At 49.5% G+C, this 26841-nt stretch overlaps 7 protein-coding genes across 7 annotated transcripts; 3 read left to right on the forward strand and 4 right to left on the reverse strand.

The window, feature by feature from the left end:
- Positions 1 to 35: 35 nt before the first annotated feature.
- On the reverse strand, positions 36 to 1154 carry FSUBG_3648 (alcohol dehydrogenase; the record flags this gene model as incomplete). The annotated part of the gene is made up of 2 exons (XM_036681551.1): positions 36 to 498; positions 634 to 1154. 2 exons carry the CDS (start codon positions 1152 to 1154, stop codon positions 36 to 38), a joined length of 984 nt encoding a protein of 327 aa, XP_036540763.1.
- Positions 1155 to 2194: 1040 nt separating this feature from the next.
- On the forward strand, positions 2195 to 3367 carry FSUBG_3649 (L-alanine-DL-glutamate epimerase s of enolase superfamily; the record flags this gene model as incomplete). Its single annotated transcript, XM_036681552.1, has 1 exon — positions 2195 to 3367. One exon carries the CDS (start codon positions 2195 to 2197, stop codon positions 3365 to 3367), a length of 1173 nt encoding a protein of 390 aa, XP_036540764.1.
- A 965-nt stretch (positions 3368 to 4332) lies between these two features.
- On the forward strand, positions 4333 to 14596 carry FSUBG_3650 (uncharacterized protein; the record flags this gene model as incomplete). Its single annotated transcript, XM_036681554.1, has 7 exons — positions 4333 to 4721; positions 4781 to 6600; positions 6805 to 8097; positions 8154 to 11063; positions 11123 to 12985; positions 13032 to 13795; positions 13850 to 14596. The coding sequence occupies 7 exons, from the start codon at positions 4333 to 4335 to the stop codon at positions 14594 to 14596; spliced, it is 9786 nt and encodes a 3261-aa protein (XP_036540765.1).
- A 691-nt stretch (positions 14597 to 15287) lies between these two features.
- On the reverse strand, positions 15288 to 19488 carry FSUBG_3651 (uncharacterized protein; the record flags this gene model as incomplete). The annotated part of the gene is made up of 4 exons (XM_036681555.1): positions 15288 to 15950; positions 15998 to 19149; positions 19199 to 19356; positions 19409 to 19488. 4 exons carry the CDS (start codon positions 19486 to 19488, stop codon positions 15288 to 15290), a joined length of 4053 nt encoding a protein of 1350 aa, XP_036540766.1.
- A 1045-nt stretch (positions 19489 to 20533) lies between these two features.
- On the reverse strand, positions 20534 to 21521 carry FSUBG_3652 (uncharacterized protein; the record flags this gene model as incomplete). The annotated part of the gene is made up of 2 exons (XM_036681556.1): positions 20534 to 21079; positions 21138 to 21521. 2 exons carry the CDS (start codon positions 21519 to 21521, stop codon positions 20534 to 20536), a joined length of 930 nt encoding a protein of 309 aa, XP_036540767.1.
- Positions 21522 to 23170: 1649 nt separating this feature from the next.
- On the forward strand, positions 23171 to 24117 carry FSUBG_3653 (light induced alcohol dehydrogenase Bli-4; the record flags this gene model as incomplete). Its single annotated transcript, XM_036681557.1, has 3 exons — positions 23171 to 23845; positions 23891 to 23959; positions 24007 to 24117. 3 exons carry the CDS (start codon positions 23171 to 23173, stop codon positions 24115 to 24117), a joined length of 855 nt encoding a protein of 284 aa, XP_036540768.1.
- A 128-nt stretch (positions 24118 to 24245) lies between these two features.
- FSUBG_3654 (uncharacterized protein) lies at positions 24246 to 25178 on the reverse strand (the record flags this gene model as incomplete). Its single annotated transcript, XM_036681558.1, has 2 exons — positions 24246 to 24445; positions 24494 to 25178. The coding sequence occupies 2 exons, from the start codon at positions 25176 to 25178 to the stop codon at positions 24246 to 24248; spliced, it is 885 nt and encodes a 294-aa protein (XP_036540769.1).
- Positions 25179 to 26841: the final 1663 nt, after the last annotated feature.

Below are 26841 nucleotides of genomic sequence, written 5' to 3' on the forward strand. Positions count from 1 at the left end.
ACATTTGTCTTTAATGAACTACAGCTAATCATTTTCTAGTCATCAAGTTTAATGACAACCTTTCCCACCTGCTTGCCTTGCCAAACATACTCGATTGCCTCGTCAGCTTTATCGAAAGACCAAGCTGAGTCAAGAATATCCTCGAAAGTCATCTGTGTCGCAGAGATGGCAGCCATAAGCTCATCCTGATCATCCTTAGATCCCGCATTGATACCGCGAACGTTCAGCCGTCGATCAATGATAGTGGAAACAAACTCCTTTAAATGTTCGAGATTAGAGCCGCCCAGATAACCAACTTGGCTGACAATGCCTCCACGTCGAGTGCACTCCATGGACCGAACGAGAGAAGTGCTGCCACCGTTCTCGACGACGAGATCAGCGCCGACACCATTTGTTAGACGAAGAACTTCCTTGTGCCATTCTGGGTGGGTCTTGTAGTTGACAGTTTGGATATCTGGCTTTCCGAATTGCTTCTTCATCTGTTCCAACTTCTCATCACTTGAGGAAGTCAGTATGACTCGGAGACCAGAAGCGCGAGCCAGCTTGAGAGCAAAAGTGGAAACGCCACCAGTGCCTGAGATTTGTTAATTACCTAGGTGCCATTGTCTTATCATCAAAATTCTGTGAAGGGACTTGCCTTGGATCAAAACCGTTTGCCCGATAGTAGCTCCCTTCAGGGCAGACCAGGCGGTTGTTCCAGCACAAGGAATGATCGAAGCCTGAATCCAATCAAGATGCTCAGGTAATTTCGTCACCAACTTCTCATCAAAGACAATATAAGTGGCCAAGATGCCATCCTCATTGGCTGCTAGCCAAGACCTTCCCGTCGAGCGAGCATTCACAAATTCTGAGTCCGTGATCGGAGCAACACGATCGCCAATTTTGACGAGCGAGACTCTATTCCCGACTGAAATAATCTCGCCGGCGGCATCATTGCCAGGAATACCATTGAGAGTAACGGGCCAGGGGTTACCGCCATTGGCTATGTTGGCATCGCGATAGTTGAGAGCAACTGCGTGCACTTTTATGAGAAGGGCTGTCGGATGAAGAGGAAGAGGCAGGTCTTCTGTGACGAGTTTCACCTTAGGGGTGCCCTTTGCATAATCGTCTGTTCGACGCCAGGCTTGACGTTGACCTTGAGTTGGTTGAGACATTTCTGGCTATGAAGAGAGTGATTTCGAGTAAGATAATGTATCAGAGATGAGTACCTACTGCTGTCGTGCCCTGATCTCGGAGCGGGAGACCATTGTACTTATACTGCGGTTATCGTGATGAGGTGTCTTGTTGCTGACAGATCCACGCGGGGTAACTTCCTTTATAATCAATCTTGGTATGGTATGGTATGGTATGGTATGCTATCAGGAGTAGATCAATACATCACTGTATCTGAATCATTTTCCTCAAATCTTTTCTTGTTTTGGTCACCAAGACTTGGAGGAGTGTTCGGTCTTGCCTAACGTCGGGTTCCTCAACCGTAGGCTACCCACATCTGAAGGAAGATTGCAACTATCACGAGGTTGGCCAAATGTCCAAAATTGAAAAGAGTATCTTATCCTGCAGCGAGTATATCATTGATTAGAAGTTGCGCTAAATTTGATATTCTTGGAAGATTCACGGATGGCGTGGATACATACCACATACTCAGAACTCGGCTGCCACACCCGAACATGATGAATGTCTGGAGGAATCGATTCAATGGGAAAACGGATGTGAACAAACATGTCAGATTTCTTTGAAGGCTTGAACTTGGAATGAGCAGCGGAAGCAATAAACTTGATTTAGCAACATGATTCGTCACTACCTACTTTTACTGTTGAACAGTACCTCACCACCTGAAGCAGCTGACTTACACCGTCGTCCAACCTTGCATTATCTCGGGACAGGAACCCGCGGATACCACCGAAGAATGTACCAGTAAGTCTCCCGTTTCCCTTTTTGATATTCAGATGATATCTCCTTTAGAACTCCGTAATCTCGCAGACCGAAAAAGGAAAGTTTGAAGAATATTCCTATCCAAATGAGGAGAAGCCGTTGATAGATCGGCATCCTCTGGATTCGTGGCGTCGAAGCTTCATGCTTGGGGTGCAGGGGAATCTGAAGTAGGCCCGGGTTTTCAGAGTTGCATCGGTATAAGGCCAGCGTGTATAAGAAGTGTGATACCATGTTCTAGCTTCTTCGTTCAATTATTCTTCACATGCTCTCTTCCAACAGTCCTACAAGGTTCTCTCCACTCTTTGCCCAACAAGATAAGATGTCTGAGCTCAAGATAGCAAAGATAGACGTCTTCAAAGTCGACCTCCCTTACTCAGGGGGTGTTTACTACCTGTCGGGTGGCCGAGAGTATAGGAGTTTTGACGCAACCATTGTCCGAATCACCACAAGTACTGGCATCGAAGGATGGGGCGAGAGCACCCCTTTCGGGTCAACTTATATCGCCTCTCATGCTCTTGGCGTGAGAGCAGGTATCGCTGAGATCGCTCCCTGTCTGATCGGCTTGGATCCAAGGCGAGTTGATCGAATCAACGAAGCCATGGACTCTGCTCTGATCGGCCACGAGCACGCCAAAACTCCTATCGACATTGCCTGCTGGGACATTTTCGGCAAGTCAGTGGGAATGCCTGTTTGCGAATTGCTTGGTGGCCGCACTGATGTTGGTCTGCCTATCATCTCGTCAATCTACATGGACGAACCCGAGGATATGCGAAAGCGTGTTGCAGAGCATAGAGCACGGGGATACATCGGACACTCGGTCAAGATCGGCGGAGATCCCGCTGAAGATGCTCGGCGAATAACTGCCTCGCTCGCTGATAAGCAGCCCGGGGAGTTCTTCCTGGTAGATGCCAACGGTGGAATGACAGTTGAAAACGCCCTTCGGATGTTAAGGCTCCTCCCGCCGGGCTTAGACTTTGTACTCGAAGCTCCATGTGCCACATGGCGTGAAATCGTCTCTCTTCGTCGAAGAAGCAACGTGCCTATTCACTTCGACGAGCTCGCCACCACAGACGCATCGATAATCCAGATGATAGCAGATGACGCGGCCGAAGGCTTTGGGATCAAGATTTCCAAGAACGGCGGTTTGACCAAAAGCCGACGACATAGGGACATTGCTCTTGCGGCAGGCTACACCATGAGTTGTCAGGAGACCACCGGGTCGGATATTGCTTTTGCCGCAATCGTCCATCTTGGGCAAACTATTCCGGAGAGGAATCTCAGGTGTATATTGGAGTGTAGAGATATGGTTACCGTGAAGACAGCGGACGGGAACTTTGAGGTTAGGAACGGGAGGGTTCATGCACCAAAGGAGCCGGGATTGGGGGTTACGCCTCGGATGGATGTCTTGGGTGATCCTGTTGCTAGTTACTCCTGACTTGAAAAGAGATGAGAGAACAATGGGATTATTTAGAAGAAATGTGCACTTCTCCCATGTCCCTGATCACATCACTTGCACGTAACTAGGTAGGTATGCATAAACTTCTAAGGCCTCCCGGTTACATTACATTCTATCTCTTGCGGCCTAATCAATTTGACGCGTCTGCTGTGGTTGGCCGTCTGCATGAGGCCGTCTTTTGAGGGCCGCCCGACTCGCAAACGGCCACCAGCAGTTGGCCCCCTGCCTGCGATTTGCTGCAAGGCAGCCAGCCACAGAGCGAACCATTTTCAAGTCAAAGATATGTATGCACTTGTATGGGTAGGTAGGTGCTAAGGTAGATATATACCTGAAAGATAGATTCAATTTTGATATCGTTCATATTTTGTTTGCTGGTCCAATCATCCTGCCTGGAGGCTCACTTTGACTTCAACTACAGAAACGCCTTTGATATCTATCAACCTGGTTCACAGAGCACTGGAAGCCTACGTCAACTGCCTGGATATCAGGTAGGCACCAATAATTTACTCTCTTTTGATGTTGTTTGAAATAGTGGACTAGGTAGAAAGGGGAGCTTGTCTTGGTATCGCATGTACTGACAGTTGCTGCCAGTGCTGGTATCATCAAGCAACAGCAGCCTCACAAGGTGCATGAATCATTCACCCACCCTTGGCATTGTTGGCTTTGATTCTCCAAAACAAACTCTTCGATTATCTCATTTCGTTTCGTTTCATTTCATTTCTCTCTTCTCTTCTATCCTCCCCAACCTTACTCTTACCTTTCATCTTCCTCAACTTTGTATCGTGAGTACCTACAACCTCACCTGCTACGTACAGAGTTCTCTCACAACCGCAAGACATCTTAACTTAACTCTTTGAGTGCCCCATATTTGACACTGAATCACCTGGTCTAGGTACCTTAGTACCTTACCTTATTGCTACCTACTAGGTACTAACCTAGAAGCGATGCCTCCCCCCGTGACCTCCGTTCCCCCCCGAAATGGCAGGAGCGACAACGAAAAACCCTTGTCCCTCAACGACGCTCTTTATAACCACCTCGTGCTCCCCCCGCAACTCCCGCAAAGACAGGACTCTAATCTCGACGAGCTCGAGAAAGCCCTGCTTAACAGATTGTTGGTTTCTGTGAAGCACATGCGAGATCTTCCTGGCAACGACCAGAGTTACGTCTGGAGCTTGATCGAACGAAGCCTTCGTGCTACCCAAAGCATTCACGCCGGAGGTCACGTCGACCGAACTGCACTCGTTAGAGAGCTCAACGATTTTGGAGAGTCGGACTTTCTGGCCGTCTATGTACGGAGTCAGAACTGTGCCCTCTACATCCGCCGTTCGCAAGAGTAAGCTCTGTCTTCAAACCTCGTCTGCAAACCACCGCATGTCAACTAACTTGACCCAGTGCTGTTTTTGGACCTTCTGTCATATTCGAGGCCTTTGAGACTTCGGCGCGCAATGAGGATGTTCTAGCAACTGAAAATGCGCTTCAGTGGGACTTTCCTGGATGTGCAGTAGCAGTCCCCCTCGCTACGTTCCGCGAGAATGGTTTCATCTCCAACCTAGCCAATTTCCTCGACAACGCTTCGCGGGAATCACTCACCGATTTCTCCGCACAAGCACTCAAAGCGGGAACATCTATGCCCGAGTTTCGTAACACATCAGAGCCTGCTCTTGTTTCCTCCATGCTCATGGCTATTCTGCAACAAAACGGTCGCCGCCTCGCCCCAACTCTTCTACAAAAGATGGTTCGGGACGATGTACTGTGGAAAAACGCAGAAAGACCATGGAAACGACTTCCTTATTGGCTCGTGCTGCGAGTTGCCACCTCTCGATATCTTGCTCAACGTTTGGGTGAAATTGGGCGAGTTGAGTACAAGTTTTTGTTAGCTCACCTCTTCAGTGAATTCCTCACACATGTGCAGCAATCAGGAATACGACTTGACCGTCTCGATTTCCTCAAGAAAAAGATCTGCCGACGGCTAGTCAAGCTGGAAGTTGATAAGGATCAGTCTCAAGATATAGCCCAGAGAATTGAGTATCTATTCACCCAACTCGGTCCCGGGTTACAGAACTCAATTTCCAAGGCAAATGCTTTCATAGAAGTGTCGTGGAAGCACCAGAAGTTGACCATGACTAAAACGATCCCTCCGCTACCGAAGCAGGCTTGTTTCGAGGATATGAAGCTGAACCTGAAGATGAGCGGGATTACCCTCAACAAAATCTGGAGAGGCTATTCAAAGCCTTTCAAGTCCAATACTGGGCGACAAGGAACCACGAATGTTGCACAGGCTGCGAAGCAGCATCTCAGCTCGTTTGCTCTTGAGCACTTCAAGTTAATTGACAAAGAACTGACCATCGTCAGCTTTTGCCATGAGCAAAGCTCCCTTCCACGCACAAAAGTCGTAAGCGCAGCTGCTTCGATCAACGAGTATCTGCGACAAGCCTTTAGGGCCTACGGTGGTATTCCCGAACTCAAGAGTACACTGATCTTGAACATCATGGATCTATGGGTTACCATGGATAAGGCAGCGTGTGCGATGTACCCACTCCTCAGCGAATTTCACCCTGTCTTTCGACCTGAGATGCTTGATGTTCTGCTACTTTCTACCTTCGATGATATGAAGCGGCTGCAGAAGATCCAGGTTTATCTACAGGATCGCATTACTGCTTGCCAAGGTTCAACAGTCAGCATTTTTGACGATCCTGTCCGCGGATCATTTGGTCATCGCTTCTATGACGACTCTGACATGTCTGATGAGATGAACGACTTGCATGGGTCAATAGAGGCATGGGCTACCCATTTGCGAGACAGCAAAGAAAAGGAATGGGAGACAAAAAGTGAAGAGTACTCAAAGCTATCCAAAGCTATTGATGAGAGTACATGCGTCTACATGGTGGACGACGATAACCCCCACTTGCCCCCATATCATGACCGCGAGTGTCGTCGCTGTTACTTAAAGCGGCAGTTGAAGAGAATTAGTATTCTGGCCTACGAACATCCACTTCCTTCTGATCCTCATGTCGCGAAGGCTGTCGTTTTCGAGCTGCTTTGCCCTCAGACCTTGGCAAAATATCGAGATGCTACATGGACCGTTATGTCGATAGCCTTGCCAGCAGAGAAAGGTGTTGACCCGAAGTGCTGGGCACGAGACTATCAACAGCTGCAGAAGTATGCCAACGACTCATCAATGAGCTGCTCCCTAGCCTCCGTCACTAAACCTTGTAAGTGTTCAGACTCACGTTACCCACCCCAAGTCCACCCTTCAGCATGATGTCTATTCTAGTTCGAGAAGAATCACACAGTTTGTCCTAAGATTGAACCGATCACATAGGTTAGGACCAATACAACTGCTCCCTTCGACCTCACTTATACCAATTCAATATTGAGATTAGATTATAAGCAAAACCCAGCTAACTTTAGAACAGTCGTCTCTACCCACTACCACTCTTTGGCATTCCCCATCGAATGGGATAACGGCAGATACGGCGTGTGTCGACCAAACGGATTAAAATTGGCATATTGTGATAAAAACTCGAAACAATGGCCCAGCCGTCGGGGTCATCTGAGCTTCTTACATCATGTGAAGCTTGAGATACCCGACTCTTCCCCATTCTCACAGCAAGACGCTGCCTTCTTCAAGAGTATTTACGGGCCATCCTCTTACGAAATCATGGCCACAGCTTCGAGATGCCCACAGGGTATCAATGTTCATGAATATCTTGCTTTTCAGACGGTTGCATCTGGAAAGTCCAGGCGCTGGCTATCTATTCTTGCCGAGTTGGCATCGGCCAACCTGAACTTCTCCAACGAGGCCACGATGTTACTCGTCACTCACCTGGCTCTTCAGTGCGGGCCCCTAGATGATTCCAGGAGTGGATTTCGCATCATCCATGAGGTTTTCCGTGACCGTGCATTCTGCGAGACCTTCGTGGAGCAAATATCACATCGCCTGGACAGCCTGGCGGCTAATTGGAGAGAAATATATCTGATGGAAACCATCGTCATCTTCACCCTCCGTCTCCTCGACTTTGCCTGGGCAGCACGTATGCCCAATATTTCTGACCAGGCAATTTCCCTTTTGCTACGTGCCAGAAACACATGTGTGCGTTGGTTCAAGCTCCTTCGTGCTGAATCCTACAAGGTTGTCGAAACTGAGACAGCACGACGGTTCCAACAGTATGGTCTTTGGGCTGCCCTGTTGTGCAAACACACATTTGTACCTCTGGCCTCAGGCAGTCTTGAATTCGATGATTCGTCTCTCGAGGTATTCATCCAGAGCAGTATCACGGTAAATGATAGCCTTGTGGTTAAGCTGGAGGCGCTTCCTCAGCTCCTCCAGCATGCCATCATCCGAGATATCCGACTTTCATATCGACTTGCCCCGGTTGTGTCGAAGCGAATCGTTGATGGCTTGGAAGTGTTCCGACGATCCCTCTGTGAGATGTGGCCCGAGGAAGAAGGATGTCCTCGAGTATTCTCGCGAGTGGAATTGGACCCAGAAGCGCCCGGTTGGGTATTGTGCCGATCTACAACAGGCGACGGCGTGGACTCAATTGAGCAGAATGTTTCATTCAACTGCGTTAGAGGGCTGCTCCTTGTCGATTGGCAACCGATGGGAAAACTCCCAGAAGACCCGAAATATTCTGTTGTTCTGAACGAACTTTTTGGTAACCAAGCTCTCCTGACATTCCCGTCACGTCGCCCGGAGATGCAGTACAGTAAGTGCATCTCATCGACTCGGCGAACAACGTGCTTTATGCTAATTGCAAAACAGTTCTATGCGTGAAACCTCGCGGATATCAGGTACATGTGGGATATGGTAGTGGAACGCAGGAGTTGATTGTAAGAGCTTTCCGAAGAGACTATGCACTGCAATTGATCCCACGTGAGATCTTTCAAGGCGACTACCCCGATCTTCCTGGTCCCCTTTTGCGCAATTGCTTTCATTGGATGCACTTGAGAACGGGAGAAATTTTCATAACCTCCAAGGACAGACCGTGGCCGAATGACCCTCACAAGGGGTACATTTTGAGCCTCAAAGACTACACATGTTCGAGGATGCGCCCAAACCGAGGCCTTCGTACAAAGGATTATATTGTCAACCCGTCAAGTCCACTCTTTAATCGTATTAGCCGAATTCTAGACTCACTTGAAGATCGCAGCCAGATAACTGTGTATCAACCTGGAGGAGACCGGAACCTTACCGTGGAGCTGCCAAGACTCAACATTGTGTTCTACACCAACAAGAACCGTCTACTTGAGTCTCCTCAGCTACAATGCCAAATCGACAAGGACCAAGATGCTGGGACATGGTACGGCCTCCGCAGTAAGCTCGTATGCACTAGCCTTACCAACCCGATGCACAGGTCTATCTTGGTGCCTCTCGGGCCCGTTTCTGCGAGGTCAGAAGGGTGTCATGTAACAGTGAGGGTCGAGCCCTCAGATAAATTTGGAAGGTTCAATATCAACAGCACACTTGGACGGATCGACTGCGCGCCTGAGCCCACACTGGTTTTTACTAAGGCTCTTCTTCATGCATGTACATCTTTTCTTCTGCCCGATCCTCTGACCGGCCGCACTGGAACTGAAGAAGCTATTGAGTGGCTTCAAGCAGGCATATCTCAGCCATGGTCCTCCCTTACTCCACCCTCTATATTGGTACTGCACAAGATAGCTGGGCTAACGCCGAGTAGAGTGTACTATCCACAAGATCTTAAGGTCATGCGTACAGATACCTGGATTGAGTCCCTCCCTATCATTCTTCAGAACTCCGCATATAGACAAATTGTGGATCGTATCCTTCAAGAGTCTGTAACTTTAGGAATGTTTGCAGCCAAAGAACAGGTTATTCCGAAGATGCCTCAGCTACCTCATTCAGGAGATGTGCATCTACATGCACGAGCGATGTTTCGACAAGGTGCTGTTGCAAGGTGTTCAGGGATTACGTCCAACTGCACACAGCCAGCTAACCAGAAGTACGTGTCTCGAGATCGCCCCTCAACAGTCAATATCATGCATCGAAATGTGCTTGAGGTCACAAACCTGATCCGGAAATGGCCCCAGAGCTTCAAGACGACAGATTGTATTGCTCAAATTCTCTCGCAGGGCAGCACTGTTGGTGGATTTACATCAGCCTTCAGTGGGACATCTATCAATGAGAAGTTGAAGGTTAATATCCTTCAACATTGGGGGTCGCTGGTCCGGTTTTCCCGTGAGTCAACAGATCGATACAAGTTGATGTACCTGCTAGGGCCAATGTCGTTCCATCTTGACGCAAATATGCCACTTCTTCGAACCCTTGTTGCGTCCGCGGTTTTCAGTGATCTTAAAGATCTTGAATTGCCTAAATGGGATGAATTCGATCATTTTCAACCGAATCAGGCACCCCAGCTTGACTATATTCTGCATTTGCTGAAGCCCTACAGAGTTGCTGCGCCAGAGAACGATGCGATGAGCTTGGGGCAGTATTCAAGTGGAAAACTATTACGCAAGTTGCAAATTGAGCAAGCGAAACATGAAGCCAGAGTCGAGGACGATTGCAAGTACTTGGTCAACCACCTCCTCAGCCAGTGGCCTTGCCTAGAACCTAATGTCAGTGGTCTATCTCGGTCTGTACTTATTGACATCGGCCCTGCGCTGGAAGTTATTCGTCCCGAATGGAAACGCCTGTTCATGAACAAAGATCTCACTGAGCATCTAAAAGAGGTCCAGACTATTCTTGATAGACGAAACCTTGAAGACCGGTACGAACCACGTACGGTTCCCATATCCGAGGAGACCTACGCGGTAAGAATGCGAGACGGTGTTGAGACCGTCGACCTTCGGCAACTGCTGGCCAAACCGTATCGTATTCTTAAGGTCACGACAAACACGAATCGAATTACTTCTGCAGCCTCTGTCGATCGACCATTTCTGAGTGAAAATGACTTTTTCCCAGGGTTCGGCAATTTCTCTTGGCAAAGAAACACAGGTTCTGTGGCCAACCCTCCTTGGCCTGGTTTCGCAAGGCCTCATAATGCCCAAAGGGATGAGCATATGTCAGAATCGACTGTGAGATCGGAATCCAGCATGCAATTGAATATCATAACCCAAAGCTTGGGAGCATCTCGGTCAGCTGTTCGGCGCCGTTACGCAGCGGACTTCCAGAAGAGTCTCGCGGCTTTCCAGCACACTCCATTGACCAGTCTTAAAAAGTCGATGAAAACTCGAGATGTTGAGATCCACTCCAGTCTAGAGAAGGTTGATGGCGGCTTCGGGGCGATCTGTACAGCCTTGGAGTCAAGTGGAATATTATCACAGAGAAGGATCTTTTGGCTCAAAGCAGGAAACCTGTGGCCGATTGTGACCAAGGCCACTCTGCTCTCTTGTCTCGGATCAGCTGCTGATGTCACAGAATTTGGAAGTGGAATGAAAAAGGCCATTTTAGAAATGGGAGTTGACATTACGAAATACCAAAGACAGGTCCGACTTCATGACTTAGCGTCAAAAGGCGTCTCGGGAAGGTATCACGAAGAGGAGTCCAACGAGGGACATTCGAATTGGAAGCCCGAAGAGCATCCAGATTGGCTCCTGTTAGAAATAGAGTCGAATATGATGATTCGACCTGTTCAGGTTGATGTAGCTTTGGCCACAATCTCCCCTGGGTCGGGATCAAATTCTGTGCTTCAGATGAACATGGGCCAAGGTAAGTTGCCACTGGAAGATCAAAATATCGGCCTTTTTGAGTACTAATCAATTTCACAGGGAAAACCTCCTGTATTATCCCTATGGCTGCGGCAGCACTTGCCAACAAGAAGCAGCTTGTGCGAGTCGTTGTACCAAAAGCTCTGCTCCAACAAACAGCTCAGCTGTTGCAGGCCAGACTCGGTGGTATCCTTGGACGGGGTATTCGGCATGTCCCCTTCTCGCGCCGAACTCCAACTACCGAGAAAAACATACGAGCCTATCATTCTATTCATAGAGATATGCTCAAGTCCGGGGGTGTCATGATCTGCCAACCCGAACATCAAATGTCATTCATGCTTAGCGGCCGACAGCGACTCCTGGACGAGCAGCCAGCTCAGGCAGGACCGATGATCAAGGTCCAAGAATGGCTCACAAGGGTGTCAAGAGATATCCTAGACGAGTCGGACTATACTCTGGCAGTGAGAACTCAGCTCATCTACCCATCTGGAGCTCAGACTACGGTTGATGGACACCCACATCGCTGGCTCGTGGTTGAAGCTGTGCTGAGACTTGTCGATAATCATATGTATGGTTTGTCAAGATCTTTTCCCCACTCCATCAGTGTTATTCGACGAAACGGGGGGGGATTCCCCTTTGTCTTCTTCCTCAGGCAAGACGTTGAGGATGAGCTAGTGCGAAGACTTACAGCAGACATTTGTCACGGTGCTGGTGGGATTCTGCCTCTTACTGAACAGGCAATGGCAACTAAAGACAGAGTCGCTGTCAAGAACTTTCTCATGCACGCTCGACCTAACGCTGCAAATATAGAGCGCATGCGGAATCTCTCGCCAGACAAACCTAGCTTGAAACAAACAGTTTATCTTCTCCGAGGCCTCCTCGTCAATCGCATCTTAATGATGACCCTCAAGAAGCGCTGGAATGTAGAGTACGGTCTCCATCCGCACCGCGATCCTATAGCAGTGCCTTTTCACGCCAAAGGTGTTCCGAGCGATCAATCCGAGTGGGGTCATCCTGACGTCGCAATACTGTTCACTTGTTTGGCGTTCTACTATGATGGCATAAATCTAGCTCAACTTCGGCAATCACTTGAACATATCCTCAAGTCTGACGATCCATCAACCGAATACGATAACTGGACCCAGAGCTCTGAGAATTTCCCTTCTTCACTCAAGGCCTGGAACTCAATCAACGTGGATGATGAGATGCAGCTTAGGGAGATTTGGAATGTTGTGCGGTACAATGAGGTAGTCATAGATTATTTCTTAAACAACTTCGTGTTTCCACGACACGCCAAGCAGTTTGAGGTGAAACTTCAGGCCAATGGCTGGGACATTCCACTCTCACCCCTCGGGAGTACAACAGAGAATGACAAAGAGAAGACAGGCAACCCGCTGAGTACAGGCTTCAGTGGTACCAACGACAACAGAACAATGCTTCCTTTGAACATTCAACAGCAAGATCTGCCGAGTCTTCATCACACAAGCGCAGAAGTTTTGACCTATCTCCTTCACCCTCGAAATCGCCATTGCATTCTACCTCGGGATGTGAAAACTCAACACATGGGCAGGGCCACCGAGATAGATCTCCTGCGGTGCCTTCAGTCCAAGTACATCCGTATATTGATCGACGCGGGAGCCCAGATCTTGGAGATGGACAACTACACTCTTGTTCAACAGTGGCTAAAGATTGACCCCTCCGCTTTGGCAGGCTTGTACTTTGACGAGGAAAACAAACCTTGGATTCTGACCAAGGAAGGAAGAAGAACACCCCTTCTCGCGTCTCCTTTTGCTGATGACCTTTCAAACTGCTTAGTATACCTTGATGAGGCGCACACCCGTGGCACTGATCTTAGGCTCCCTCCTGAAGCTAAGGGTGCCCTCACTCTCCGCCTAGGCCAGACCAAGGACCACACTGTTCAGGGTATGTTGTTAAACACTTCTAAGACCGGTTCGCTAACAACCCGTAGCTGCTATGCGTCTACGACAGCTGGGAACAACCCAGATTGTTTCGTTTTTTGTCCCTCCTGAGGTCCACCAGAGCATCTCAGACCTGCAAAACAAGACTATTCATGAACCCATCGACTCAGCCGATGTCATCGAATGGCTTTTGGATAATACATGCGACCAAATTGAGCAGCTGCAGCCCTTGTACTATTCACAGGGCATGGATTACTGCCGTCGAATGCAGGCCGCTTTAGATCACCCGGACTTCTTGACTGACAAGCCTCAGCGAAAAGCATATGTCCAGGCGATTAAGCAGGATGAACAGCAGAGCCTACAGAATCTTTACGAACCCAAATTAAAGAACCGCGCTGTCGGCATGCAGACATCTAACAACGCGGTTCTCAAAGGCTTTATTCAAGATCTCAATGCCAGACGCAAAACCTTTCAAGATACTGGCCGAGCCGTGCATGCCTCTGCTCTACAGGAAGTCGAGCAAGAGAGAGAGGTTGCCTTCGAGGTTGAATCAGTGAGACAGGTCAAGAAGCCTCAACACTTTGGTGCTTTCTCTTTCCCGGGTCTCAACGCCAGCCTCGAGGCTTTTATCAGAACTGGAAGGCTTCCTGCAGATACCAATTATTTCACTCACGTATTCCATGCCATGTCAAAGACAGGAACTGGTCGCAAGTACAAAGTGCAGCCGAACATAACCAAATCAAAATTACTCGAGACGGCTGAGTTTGGCAGAACTATCAAGCCCAAGGGAGATCTCTCTACCGATGACTTCTTGGTATGTCTTTTACTCACTTATCCTCCAACAATCATAGAACTAACAAAGCCTCAGCGTCCCGTTAATTGGATCATTTGGAGCTCTGTCGCCGAGATCGCTGTCATTATCATGCCGGAAGAAGCCGAAGCTTTGATTCCCATCATGCGGAACTCAGTTGTCCCCACGCATCTTCTAGTTTACTCTGCACCAATTACACGAAAAATGCTCCGATTCAACGATCTAACTTTCCATAGCATTCCTCCTCTCCCTAAGGACTGGAAAGCTCCAAAATGGCTTCGGGTTGAGCTTGGGATCTACGCCGGGCGCTTGTACTTTGAGTGGGACGAATACGATGCCATGTGCTCCTTACTCGGAATCCAGAGTGGCGAGCTCTGTAACCAAGCACAGGATGAACCTACTGAGACCGATACGGATGCTGAGACAAAGACATCCAAACCACAAACTGACCTCGAAAACAAGCTCGCCAAAAGTCCACTGACGTTTCTACAAGAGTGGCTAGCAGTCCGTCGCCGTGGGCAGGACTTCGCTCACAGCCCCATGGGCTTTGTCAGCCAGGGCAAGCGTCTCCAAGCGGATCATGTTTTCTTCAAGGCAGCAGACGTGGAGAATGGGATAGCTCAAGAGACTGTGTTGGCGCCAATTCGTTTGTCCAGTTCAGCTGAAAACGACGGGCAGGATGATGATGGCGACTACGGCGTCGACGACATGGGTACTAACCAGGCTGGAGATGGTGACACCAGCGACGACGATAAAATCGAGTACGACGAGTCCGAGTACGCCAGCGCATCATCAAGCGATTGAAAGTAGTTTTTGGAAGGAAATCATCTCTTTTGACAATGGCTTAAGTTATGACGATATAGATAGATGGCTTAGTCTGAGGTCTTGGTCATATCGATGGTATTTGTACGGTTTAGTGTAATGGAATATATGTGTGAGTTTTGTAATGTGTGTGAGTTCATGATGAAGGAGTGATGATCTTCTCAAAATGTCCCCTGGATAATAAGAATACATTATGAAAGTACGAAAATTTTATGGCTCCTAATGATACTTAATCTTTGAGGGACTTATGCTCAGTTGTTGAATTAGTTCAGCAGGCCCCCAAAGCCATTCTGAACAGGAAAAGCATGTAAACAGACTTCCTAGCCAGGCAGCTGTCCCCTGCTTTGTTTCACAAACCTATATCACCAGAGGTTTTCATCAGTCAATGTCGTTTTACGGATACGCGTTTTTGAACTCAGAGAATCAATACATCTTTATCTCAATTACTTGGGCAAACAAGGGTTATCCGACCATATCTGACATGATGCTTTCCCATCCATCTAATTGTCTCTGAATTAAACCCATGTCCCAGCATCAACCATTACACCTCCCGTCCAAGAAAATTCGTTTCAAATTGTGACAATAATACAGAGCAAATCGCTCGACATGAATGCGCCATCTTTCAATACAAATAGAGCTCGTTGCATCGTAACATTCTTCAGTTGGCAGATTCCTAAACCAGACTGTCTTCCAGACGCTTGAACTCATGAGGTGTCCACTGGAAAACACCTTGTCGAAGAGCAGAGAGAACGGTCTCTCGCTTGAAAAGCTGAGATGGGACGTTGGTACGACAAGAGGCAGCGATACAGCTGTTGTCAGTCCAGCCGACACGGAAGTCATCACCCCACCAAACACGAAGATTTTGAGAAACGCGCACGGTAATCAGAACCGATGAGAGGTCTGTATAGCCATCCAGATCAACACGGGTCAGCTCGTAGCCGCCCTCGGAAAATGTTGGACAAGCCGGTACTTGCTTGGTTTCCGACCAAGCGATGGACTCTTCGGTAGACGAGGTCTCATTCCAGCGGTAGGCTGAGATCTCAAACTCGCACCACTTCTCGTCTCCATGGGCATCACATCCAAGGCTGGCTCCAAAGAGGTCGAATCGAAAGCAAGGGCTGGCGGCGTGAGGGCCTACACCAATCTGGGCGACGTCTCCTGAAATCGTAGATGTTGTGTTGGAGAGTGCCGGGGGGACAAACTCCACTAGCTGACCACCAGAGGTAGGGATGTATGGTTGAGATTGCCTAGAAGAAGGTGGTGCGATAAGGAAACCTCCTGAAAACCAGATGTTCTCAACGGGATTGAAGAGAGGCCCGGGTTTAGAGTTATCGAACTGAAAAATATTAGCAAAGATCTATGTATGAGTATATGGCTACTTACATCAATGGTGGTATTTCCAATGCTTCCTCCTGTTGCACAGATGGAAGGAGAACTGGCTTTGGAAGTCGTTTCTGTGGCCGTAGGAGAAGTAACGCCGGAATCAGAGGCAGTGGTGTTAGACCAAGACATGCCTTGACGGCGAAAGAAACGCTTTCGTGGAACGGTGACAGTGGCAAGAGTGGTGAGAGGGTAGTCGATTGTGTAAGAAGTTGTCTCATCCTTTATGACATTGGTCCAGGTAGTGGTCTGTAGAGTGGCAGTGCCTGCAGAAAGAGGCCAGAGAGTGTTCTCGCTTGCAACAGGTCCGTACGCAGTCTGGGGAAGCTGATCAGAAGAACCGTCCCCTGGTGGGTTACTGGTGAAGGGAGGCTGCTCTGCACCGTCTGAAAACACGGGACCATTTGAAGTGTCAACAACAGAAGTAACAGTCCAAGTGAAAGTTCCAGTGGTTGTACCTGAAGCAGAAGTATCCTGCGCATCGGCGCTAGCATCGGTGAGTATAACCGAAATGGAGTCTCCAGGCATTCCGTCATTGTAGCCGTTGAGAGTTGGGATACTGGTAGAAAGAGGGCCCAGGCCTCCTGTAGTGAGGGCAGGCTCAGAGTTAGATGGAGGTGCAATGCCAGAAGAAGTTTCTTTGGGAACATCAGCAGAAATTCCAAGCGCAGAAGAGTCACTGAAGATAATGGTCTGTTCAGTTGGTGTCGGCTTTCCGTCAGGGCCAAGTACGACAGCAGTTGTGATCGTGGTGAATGCTCCCGGAGAACCAAGAGATGAATCAGCTTGGTCATCAGTAAGGCTTGTTCCAGCGGGATTTGCAGTACCAGTGGGAACGACAAATGTCGAGTCAACAACTGTTGGAAGGCCATCTGTTCCAATGACTGTGTAGGTAATGCAGGTGGTGAGGCCAGTCACCTCATCATCATTTCCACTGGAGGGGAGACTCGATGGGGATGTCACTGGACCAGGATTCCCAGTGGGCAGGCCAGAAGTAAGGGAGTCGGAGACAAAAGATGGATTTCCAGGTGATTCGGATTGGGTGTTGGCAGATCCTGGGATAACCCAGGTCGAATCGACAATTGTTGGAAGGCCATCGGGTCCAATGGTAGTGTAGCTGGTGCAAGTAGTAATGTCTTCGCTTCCATCATCCGATCCAGAGGCATCAGACGGGCCAGAAGAGGGTAGTTCAGGAGTTCCAGTGGTTTGCATGGTTATGGCAGATGTGGCGCCGTTGGGTAGAGAATCCGAAGCCCACGAGGGTCCTTCGGTGCCAATGCTGATACTAGGGTCAGTGTTTGTCGGTCCAGGGATGACCAAAGTGGTGCCCACAACTGTAGGAAGACCATTGGCACCAATAATAGTGTAACTCGTGGAAGTGGTAATAGGGATAGCGCCGCCCAAATTGGATGTTGTAAGGGGGGATCCTGGAACATCATCAGGGCCGAAGGTTGACAGGCCGGAAATGGTCAAGAAGCTCCCTGAGGAGTCCGAGCCAGGAGCGCCAGATGAATGTCCAGAGCCAGAGTCAGATCCAGTTACAGGAACAGCCCAAGTGGAGTGGACCACCGTGGGAAGCCCGTCAGTGCCAATGATGGTGTAACTTGTGCATGTTGATGAGCCGGAGTCTCCAGATCCATCCTGAGGTATGCCAGGTGCAGAAATTGGGCCAGTGGGGATGCTACCAACATCAATTGGTATGCCGGAAAGTGAGGCCTGGGGAATGCCAGTTACGGGAAGTTGTGAGGAGTCCTCAAAGGAAGGTGTGCTGGAAGGGACCACCCACGTGGAGTCAATAACGGTAGGAAGGCCATCAGTGCCTGTGATGGTGAATGTTGCACATGTGGTAATTCCTCCTCCAGGTCCGCTGCCAGGAAGAGATTCAGCCTTGGAGTTGGAAGGACCCTGTGAGCCTGGGATACCGGCAGATACAGCAGAGGGTAGTGGAAACACTGTAGGAACTCCACCTGGGAGGCCCGGGTTGTTGTCACTCTGGGTGGAACCTGGGGTAGCTGAAGGCTGTTCTTGGCCGGGGCCAGCATTGCTGCCGCTGCTGACAATAGTGGGTAACCCGTCTTGGCCAGTGATAGTGATGAAAGAGGGGACAGGTTGGCCGGCGTCATTTCCACCTGGGACGTTGGTGAACCATGGGGAATTCTCGCCTTGGCCTTGAGGACCGGCTTGAGTGGTGACGGGGAGACTGTCGCTCGCCTCTTGGGGAGGCATAGCGGAAGGGAATTGGGGCTGGCTGTCTGGTACACCACCATTGCTTGGAGACCCAGGTGCCGGGAAAGGTGTGGGGCCAGCGGTGTTGACACCCGAAGCTCCGGGGAAACCCACAGAGGAATCATCACCAGAAGTGCCATCAGAATACCCAGGTGCACCATTGGAACCAGGGGTCTGGGAGAAGGATGGGGAATCGGGGTTGTTCTTAGAGCCATTCTCACCATCCGACCCAGAGCTGTTGCTAACACCTGATTCAGACCCAGAGTTGGAGCCGGAGTTTGAGCTGTCGGAATCATCACTAGGATCATTGGCACCACCGACGCTGTTGCCATTGCCTGTGCCGTTGCCATCTTCGGGGTTGCTGCTATCGCCAGATCCTGTACCATCATCTGACCCTGTACCAGAGCTTGTAGGGCTACCATCGGGACCCCAAATATCGAGCGTCAACGTGGTAAAAGGGGGGACAGAAGATGCCGGCATCAGAGAAGTGAAATCCGCAGGCTTGGTAGGGAAGGGTGATGGGAACTCTGAGCCATCAGAATCCGAATCGTCAGGCCAGGGGAAATCTTGTCCGTCCTGAGTATCTGTGGGGTAGACAGTGACAACAATAGTCTTTGTGGAGCGGAGAGAACAGGTAGGGAGGCCAGAGGCACCAGTGTTGGGAGAACCAGGTGATCCAGGGATGTTCTGGGGTGCATTGGTAGGAAAGCTGCCAGGAACAATAATTGAATCGGCACCAGGAATATTGGGAGAAGAATTACCAGGGAGGTTTCCCGGAATACCACCAGGGACACCACCAGGGACACCACCAGGGACACCACCAGGGACACCACCAGGGACACCACCAGGGACACACCACCAGGGAAGGGACACCACCAGGGACACCACCAGGGATACTGCCGGGAACACCGGGGACACCACCAGGAATACTGCCTGGAACACCACTAGGTCCATTAGGAGGGAGACCGTTAGAGCCACCGTCGGTAGAGCCGGGGCCGACGCTGCTGGGAAATGAGCCAGGAACGTTTTCGGCAGCGCTGCTTGGGTACGAAGGGTTACCAGACCCGTCGGTGTTTCCAGGACTGGTGTTGCCAGAACCGCCAGGCGAGCTACCAACCGGGCTTCCGTTGGGGTTTCTGTCATTCAAGGTTAGCCGCGGACAGAGATGAGCGGTGCGTTGTAACTTACCCGTAGTCAGTTGCCTGAGCGGCAGTATGACCCAAGAGACCGGTGGCCACAAGGAGCCCGAGAGACGCGGCGATACGCATCTTGGGTGATCGACTTCGACGTGAAGAAAGCCGAGCGGTTGAGGGGCGTGTACAAGGAGAAGAGAAGATGTGTGATGATTGCTGTTGGTGGGCAAGTGTAAAATGCTTTGCCAGAAAAGCTGAGAAGAGAGAGCTTGAAGATGAATGCAACAGAAACGAGAGGACTGAGAAGATGCCTCTTCTCGAGTTGAGGAGGATTGAGGATGAAGAGAAAAGAAGATGAGGTGGGATGAAGAAGAGAAGAAGAAGTTTGGGGAACAAGATCGAGAGGAGAAGGATATATACGATGGGTGCAGGGCAGAGGGGGACGAGGGCAGGAGTTCCTTCCTCCTGGAGCGGCAGAATGTTGGGGATGACGCGTTGGGGAGTTGCGCGAGCCAGCGGGTGAGGAAGTCACGACAAGAGGAGGAAGGAGCGCGGGCACTGCTTGAGGCAGTTGTCGCCCCTAGGTACTAGGTAGGTAGGTATTGGACCAGATCAACCAAAGAGGTTGGCGCATCAATTAATGTGAGAACGAGGTCTGGCTTTGTACTTTCAAGCGGTATTTCAATTTAATGTCAAATTAGTTTCTATTGATTGCAATATGTCCTTCTCTCCAAGTTCCAAGAATTTGATATGATACTGTACTGGTCGTTGAACTTCAAACACATGGAATCCAGTCAAAGTCATCATCACATGGGCTTTTGAGCGAGTTGAAAATTGGCAGCCAGTGCTCCTTCCTATTCCCCAGCTGGTGACAGTGTCCTGCACCTGGGAGCCACGCAAGATGGGACGATTTCTCGCGAGGCAAGCACTCAGCAGGCAGTGATGCAAGGTTTGATGCCTCAGTCATTCTGGATCCCAGCCGGCCTTCCATTTTGGAGATGCTGCTTCCGGTGAAGGGAATGTGCTAGGTGTGGTCAGAATAATGAAAGGGGTTCATGCGGCAGAAAATATGAGTACACTGGCATCGAGCCAAGTTGTCGAACCCAATGGCAGTTCTCTGAAATACCTAGATAATCGAGATAAGACTCAACTCGTATTATAGTACTTCATTATCTCTAGTTCATACTACATCATCGGAATAATCAGTGTAAGGGGGAGGTGCATCGGGGTGAGGGTCCTCGTGGGCATCGTCTTGGTATGCCTGACCGCTCGCATCAGTATTCTCAACAGGGCCCCTACTCTCATCCTCGATGCGAGCCGTCCACTGAGCTGCACCAGCTGTAGTGGTCAGGAGAAAGAAGAGGGACAAGACGGGGATGAGTTCAAGGATCATGGCGACTGTGCCGAACCAAACATATTCCCACGCGCGATCCCTCAATGCCGTCTTCTGTTCGGCCTTTGAGAAACCCTTGATTTGGAACCAGCGATAATGAGCGAGCTTGCCGAGTCGAGTCCCAGTAATGATGATAAAGGCAGGCGTGCCAACAACTGGAACGAGGTTGAGCGGCAGGAAGACAATGAGCTCAACAATCTGGATGATGCTCCATGGAGTGTAGATGGCAGCAGTAGTGGGCTTTCCAAGCATTCTGACCGGGTTCGGTGCGTCCAAGAACAGGATTCGCTGTGGCGCAACAAGATCCTTATGTCCAAGCTTGATGAGAGCCGCCTACAATTGTCAGTCTCTGAACTACAAACAACAACCGTCCCTCGGTCCAATTACTTACATCAAATACATCCACTCGACATTCGTCAACGAAGAAACCCTCGAACAGACCCTGGATGATGACCAATCCTTCGCCTAGTACCAGTACCACAGCATTGACCCACGCGCCCCAGCCATGGAAGATCACTAAGAAAGCATACTGGGGCAAGAAGGCAAACGTGAAGAGTAAAAGGTACACCAAGAACGAGATTAGAGATATTGGCAGGATCCTTCCCACCATGAGTGGCCAGAACTCGCGATTTTGAATGAAGAACCAGATGCCACGTAAAGGATACGACGCGGCAACGCCGGCCCTCTTGAGGTACAGCCACGGCCGATGGATTGGGCCTGTCCAAGGTCCTACATGAGGATGGTTTGAGTTCTGATACGAGCCATTGGGGGGCATTTTGACGATTGACACGCAGTGATGGAGGTTTTTGAAGGCATCACCAGGAGAGGCTTACAGTTTACATGTGGTGTTGCAGGCAACAATAACAGCCACTGTGACGTCAAAGAGCGGAAAATCTGACTGAAGAGTGGGGCCGTGCAGTCCTCACTCAACTTCGACTGGTTCAACTACGTTTCAGAATCTTGGGAAATCCCAGCAATGAGAACACTTTCCGGCACAACTTTACAGAAACTTGCAAAAAAGAAAGCCTCGCAAACGCTCGCAGTCGAATTATAGGAACAGCGCAACCTTGAGATCGCGTACTCGTAAGAGTCTCACGCTCTGCCGATTGAGTTAATCGGGCATGGCTCTTATTGGTCGGGAGCCGTGGGCTTAGATGCGTACTGGTGCTGTCGGAGTTGAAGAGATTTAGTCGCCGCTGCAGGTTTCTGAGGGAGATGTAAGAAAGCAAAGATGTTGATGCTTTTCTAACCCTTTTCATGATAGCTTCGAGACTCGAGCGGGGTAAACAGATGTACCGCCTTGGAGGCTGATAAGTGTGACAGCTTGGGCTGATGCCTACTATCTGAGAAAGCTCATCTCTCTGACAATGTGCTAAATGTCCTTTCTACCATTATCAGCTCCCAACTTACGTGATTCTAGTAACTAAAGTGAGACGCCTCGGTTCTTGGTGATGTTTCTTGCTGATACATCGATAGCATCATGAATCCCAAGATCGAATGCCAGTGCGGCGCAGTCCAAATCACAGCCTCGCGACCCCAACCCCTCAGTGTATACTGCTGCCATTGTACTGAATGTCAGAAACAATCTGCTTCTGCCTTTGGTACATCGGCCATCTTCCCAGCTGACGGGATGTGGCCTCTCTCTGAAGATGTCCTGTCCAAGCTCGGAGTCTGGAAACGGCCTACAGACGAGGGAAATACCCTGGAGTGCTACTTTTGTAAGACGTGCGGCGTGAGGGTCCTACATCGTAGCGTCTTGCCAGGCGGCCAAGGTAAGACATATGTGTCAGTGAAAGGGGGTTGCGTTGAGGGATTGAGTTGGGAGAATGCGAAGCATATTTACACTCGAAGCGCTCGTGTTCCTGTGCCTGAAGGAAGTTATCAAACTGTACCAGAAGGACTGGATTAAATTTGGAGCATCGGAAGCAATCAAGCTTCAACACAGGCGTGAGGAGGATGGTTTTGGGTTTTGGACATGTAAGACCAGAAGAATCCTTGACCAGGTTCGTAGAAATGATGATAATTATGATAATCTCGCGTATCTAATACGACCAACGCTGTGCACGCCGGCTGGTGGGGTCATTGGGAATCCGGCCCTATCGGAGGTTCCAAAACACCATAAAGCCGATCCCGTGGGCCATCTCCGACCGAATTTGAGTATCACCGTGTCGGGCCCACATTACCTTGACTTGATCCTCAACATGACCATGCACTTTCTATGAGGCAAGCTAACATCAGACTTTTGACATCGACCTAAGCCTCAATGATGATGTTGATAGCCCTGAGTATAGACAAGGGAATAACAGATGGCATTCAGAAGCAATAGGTAAAAGGATATATAAGTCCTCGTCGCCCCTCTCCTCAGCCATGAGCTCAGCATCATTACCGTTTATAACAGCCTTGACATCAGGCCTATCATAGAAAATGGCTGTCCGAACACAACTTTTTCCTCCCTCCCCTACTTTCACAGAATCTTCCCTCCCCTCCTTGAACTCCAGGGTATACATCGTCACCGGCGCAACATCTGGTGTTGGTCTAGAACTGGCCAAGATTCTCTATTCCCGCTCAGCGATCGTTTACATAGCTGCACGCAACTATTCCAAGATCACGTCGGCCATAAAAGAGGTCCAGTCGGCGTTTCCTGATTCAACAGGACGTCTTGAGTCGCTATGTGTTGACCTTTCCGACCTCGCAAGTATCAAGCCTGCAGCTCAGCGATTTCTCGCCAAAGAACCAAGACTCGATGGCTTAGTGCTCAATGCTGGAGTCATGATGCCTCCTGAGGGTAGCAAGACCGAACACGGGCATGAGTTGCAGATGGGAACGAACTGTTTGGGTGGATATCTACTGTCGCGACTTCTCGAGGAGCTTCTGGTGAAGACCACGGTTGTCGCAGACGAGGGAACTGTTCGAGTTGTATGGCTTGCGAGTACCCTTCAGATGGGCACGCCCAGGGGAGGCCTTGTCTGGGACCAGGTCAAGAATGAGCCGAAAGTGGTCAAAGATCAGATGGAGAACTACATGATGAGCAAGGCCGGTAATCTTCTACTGGCCTATGAGACTTCTCAGAGATTGGGATCGCAAGGAATTATATCCGTGGTGAGTTTGCCCCATGGAAGTGATAGTGCGATGCTGACGAGGTAGGCTGTCAACCCAGGGTTCTTGAGGACAGAGCTTCAGCGTCATCTGCCCGAACCTGTGTCTTTCATGATGGTAAGTGGGCATATTACGTCTTGAGCAAATATGCTGACGATATGTAGGGCCTCATGTTTAAAGCGCCCAAGTATGGAGCTTATAGCGAGCTGTTCGGACTGCTGTCACCAGATATCACCGCCGACTGGTGTGAGAGAGAAACTCGTCAGTACAAGTAGTTGGAGGCAATTGCGCAAGAAGTACTTGGTTTGGTGGAGTGATTTCCATTTAGATCTAAATAGTCTCACACGGGTATCATATCATAACTTATCCTCAACGCCGTTGTGCAAAACGAAACCATGCTCTACTAGAACTCGTCCTTTTTCTCCCCGGTCCTTCGTTCCTTGCGACTGACCTGGTTTAGTCGTACGTCCACCACAACTGGCCTATGGTCCGAGATGAAAACCCCATCCTCATATCGCGAATTGACCACTGCAAAGGCCTTGAATTCGATGCCGGTTGGGTCGTGCACAAATATGTGATCGAGATACATGTCGTCCCAAGGCACTGTAGTAAATCCAGTGTAAGTATATGACGAATGTCCATATCGCTTACTCTGCGGGACAAGGCTCTTGACGTCGTTCATGGTTTTGGCGAGATGCTTGTAAGCTGCGCCGCTAGGGGAGGAGTTGAGATCGCCGCCAATGAAGACAGGTATGGTCTCGCCGTCGTGTATGGACCAGGTCTCGGCAATATCAGTAATGAGTTTCGCCGAGTTAGCACGAGCCTTCTTCCCCTTATGGTCGAAATGTGTGCACATGTAAACCATGCGATTGCCCGTAGCGGCGTGTTGAAAGCGCACGACGGTGACAATCCTTGGGAATGCGGCGTCCCATCCCCTGGAACCAACTTTCTCAGGCGTGTCGCTCAGCCAGTATGTTTTCTTGTCCTCAATATTCCAAACAGAAGGACGGTAGAAGATTGGGGAGAATTCATCACTTTGGCCGCCCCTCCGTCCGATACCATAGTAGTCCCACTCGCTTCCCAGATCTTGTTGGATGTCTTGGATTTGCGGATACAATGCTTCTTGCATGCACACGATGGATTCCGGTCTTCCAGAGGTCTCGTAGTTGATCTGGGCTGTTAAGCGTGGACGACGAACTGGCCATCGTTCCTCGCCCCATTGGGGCTTGTTTGGTGCGAGGCGAATGTTGTAAGTGATAAGTCGAACATCAGTGCTTCGAGATAGAGGCGCTGCAGCCGCAAAAGCAGCGGAGAGAATAACAGACGTGAACTTCATTTCAGGTTGTTGCAATTTTTTGTAGATGTTAGAGAGAGAGAAACCCGTTATGAGGGCTTTGATCCCCAGCGGCGGCTTTATGATCGGGTTGCTTTTTGGTATAATTGTGTGGATACGGGTGACGCAGCTTTACTTACAGTCGATGTTGTCACTGACAAGTCTCGGCAGCGACAACCAACGAACTGTAACTAAGGTTTATTATTGAGACTGATGCAGATTCCAGTTCCAGCATATGGGATTTGGCCTTCGGGGGTACCGGGACCTCTTGTATATAGGATACCGGCGGGAGGTTCGGGTTCACCCGCAAAGAATTCTATGACGATCACCAAGAACGAGCAGCCAGTGAAATCGATAGTGCCTGTAGCCCACTCGCAGCGTCGTACGTACGCAATGGGCGGGCCTCCGTAAGTGGCGTGCATTCGTCAGGTCCAAGATAAGCTTGGTTGGTTGTAATTCTCATGGCTTGGTATTGGCTGAATCATTGGCATTGGGTTGCATCCCCCACAAGCCGACTCAGTTAGCACTATCTTAGTAGGTATCTACCCGATCGACCCTTGTATAATTCTTGCACGAGGCACTTTATTAGGCTCTTGTTTGACGTTTTGTTCACTGTAACTAAGTAAGGTAGCCTTGTATGTGCGGCAACTCTTGCATTATGCACTATCACACCGTATTCTTTCCAAGAGTCTTGTGGTGTGGTCATGCATGATTCTGTTGGTCCAGTCAACGCTAACAGATAACACACATGGGCTCCGCAGCATGCCAAGCGAATAACTAAGCTCACAAATGATTGATAATCTTTGAGCAACGGGCATATTCTCTTGTTCAATACAGGCAGCGAGCATCGGAGTCAATCAGTCCTTGGCAAAGGCGGTCCAGTTGCAACTAATGTTGCATTTCTCATCCAAGTTTGTCCCCAGTCAGAAAAAGAATAAGTTCACGCTATAAAGAGGGGAAATATGGGTGTAGTTCCAAGCTCCATGGACGATCAAGATGGCTGGTACAACAAGTCTACAAGGTTATGCCAAGTTGGCATTGATGATTCCTCCGTATGTGCGCCAAGAGACAACGGGTCGGAAACAAGTACCGCCCAGTTCTATACAAGGTAAACCTATGGCCCTTGGGCATTGATGGCCTTACTGGACTCGACTGTGAGCCTCTTAAGGCAATGAATGGTATTAGGTCGATAGACTTCAGGAACGTCGACCACGAAGCCGAAGCGCAAAGCAATCAACAGCTCAAATAAGTGCAAGGTCTTCTGAACACGCGTCAGATCATCAATTCGGACGGAGTTAAGACTTTCATGCAGTCAGCACCTTCTTACCTCACCTCAGGCGACGATCCTTCGTAGGAGTGCGTTGTTGGGCTAGCGAACACCCACCCACTTACCGACCTCTTAAGAAATCGTACTCGGCGTACATAGACAAAAGCACCAACAAGAGGTTCGTTTTTCTCAAGAAGACAAAAGTCCTTATACGAAGCATGCTCATTTTTTTAAAAGCTCCATCAGGTGGCTTAAACTTTCCCTGAGCCTTGTTATAACCCCTGTTTCTAGAACGCCTTTTGTGAAGAGAGGTGGCGGCATTCAAGCCAGAACTCGGCTTCAAACAACAAAGTTTGGACACAAACTATGGCAAACAGAGTTTTGGATTAGATCTTCGTT

This window comes from Fusarium subglutinans, assembly GCF_013396075.1.
Source record: "Fusarium subglutinans strain NRRL 66333 chromosome Unknown NRRL66333_c0000031, whole genome shotgun sequence".
Lineage (NCBI taxonomy): Eukaryota > Fungi > Ascomycota > Sordariomycetes > Hypocreales > Nectriaceae > Fusarium > Fusarium subglutinans.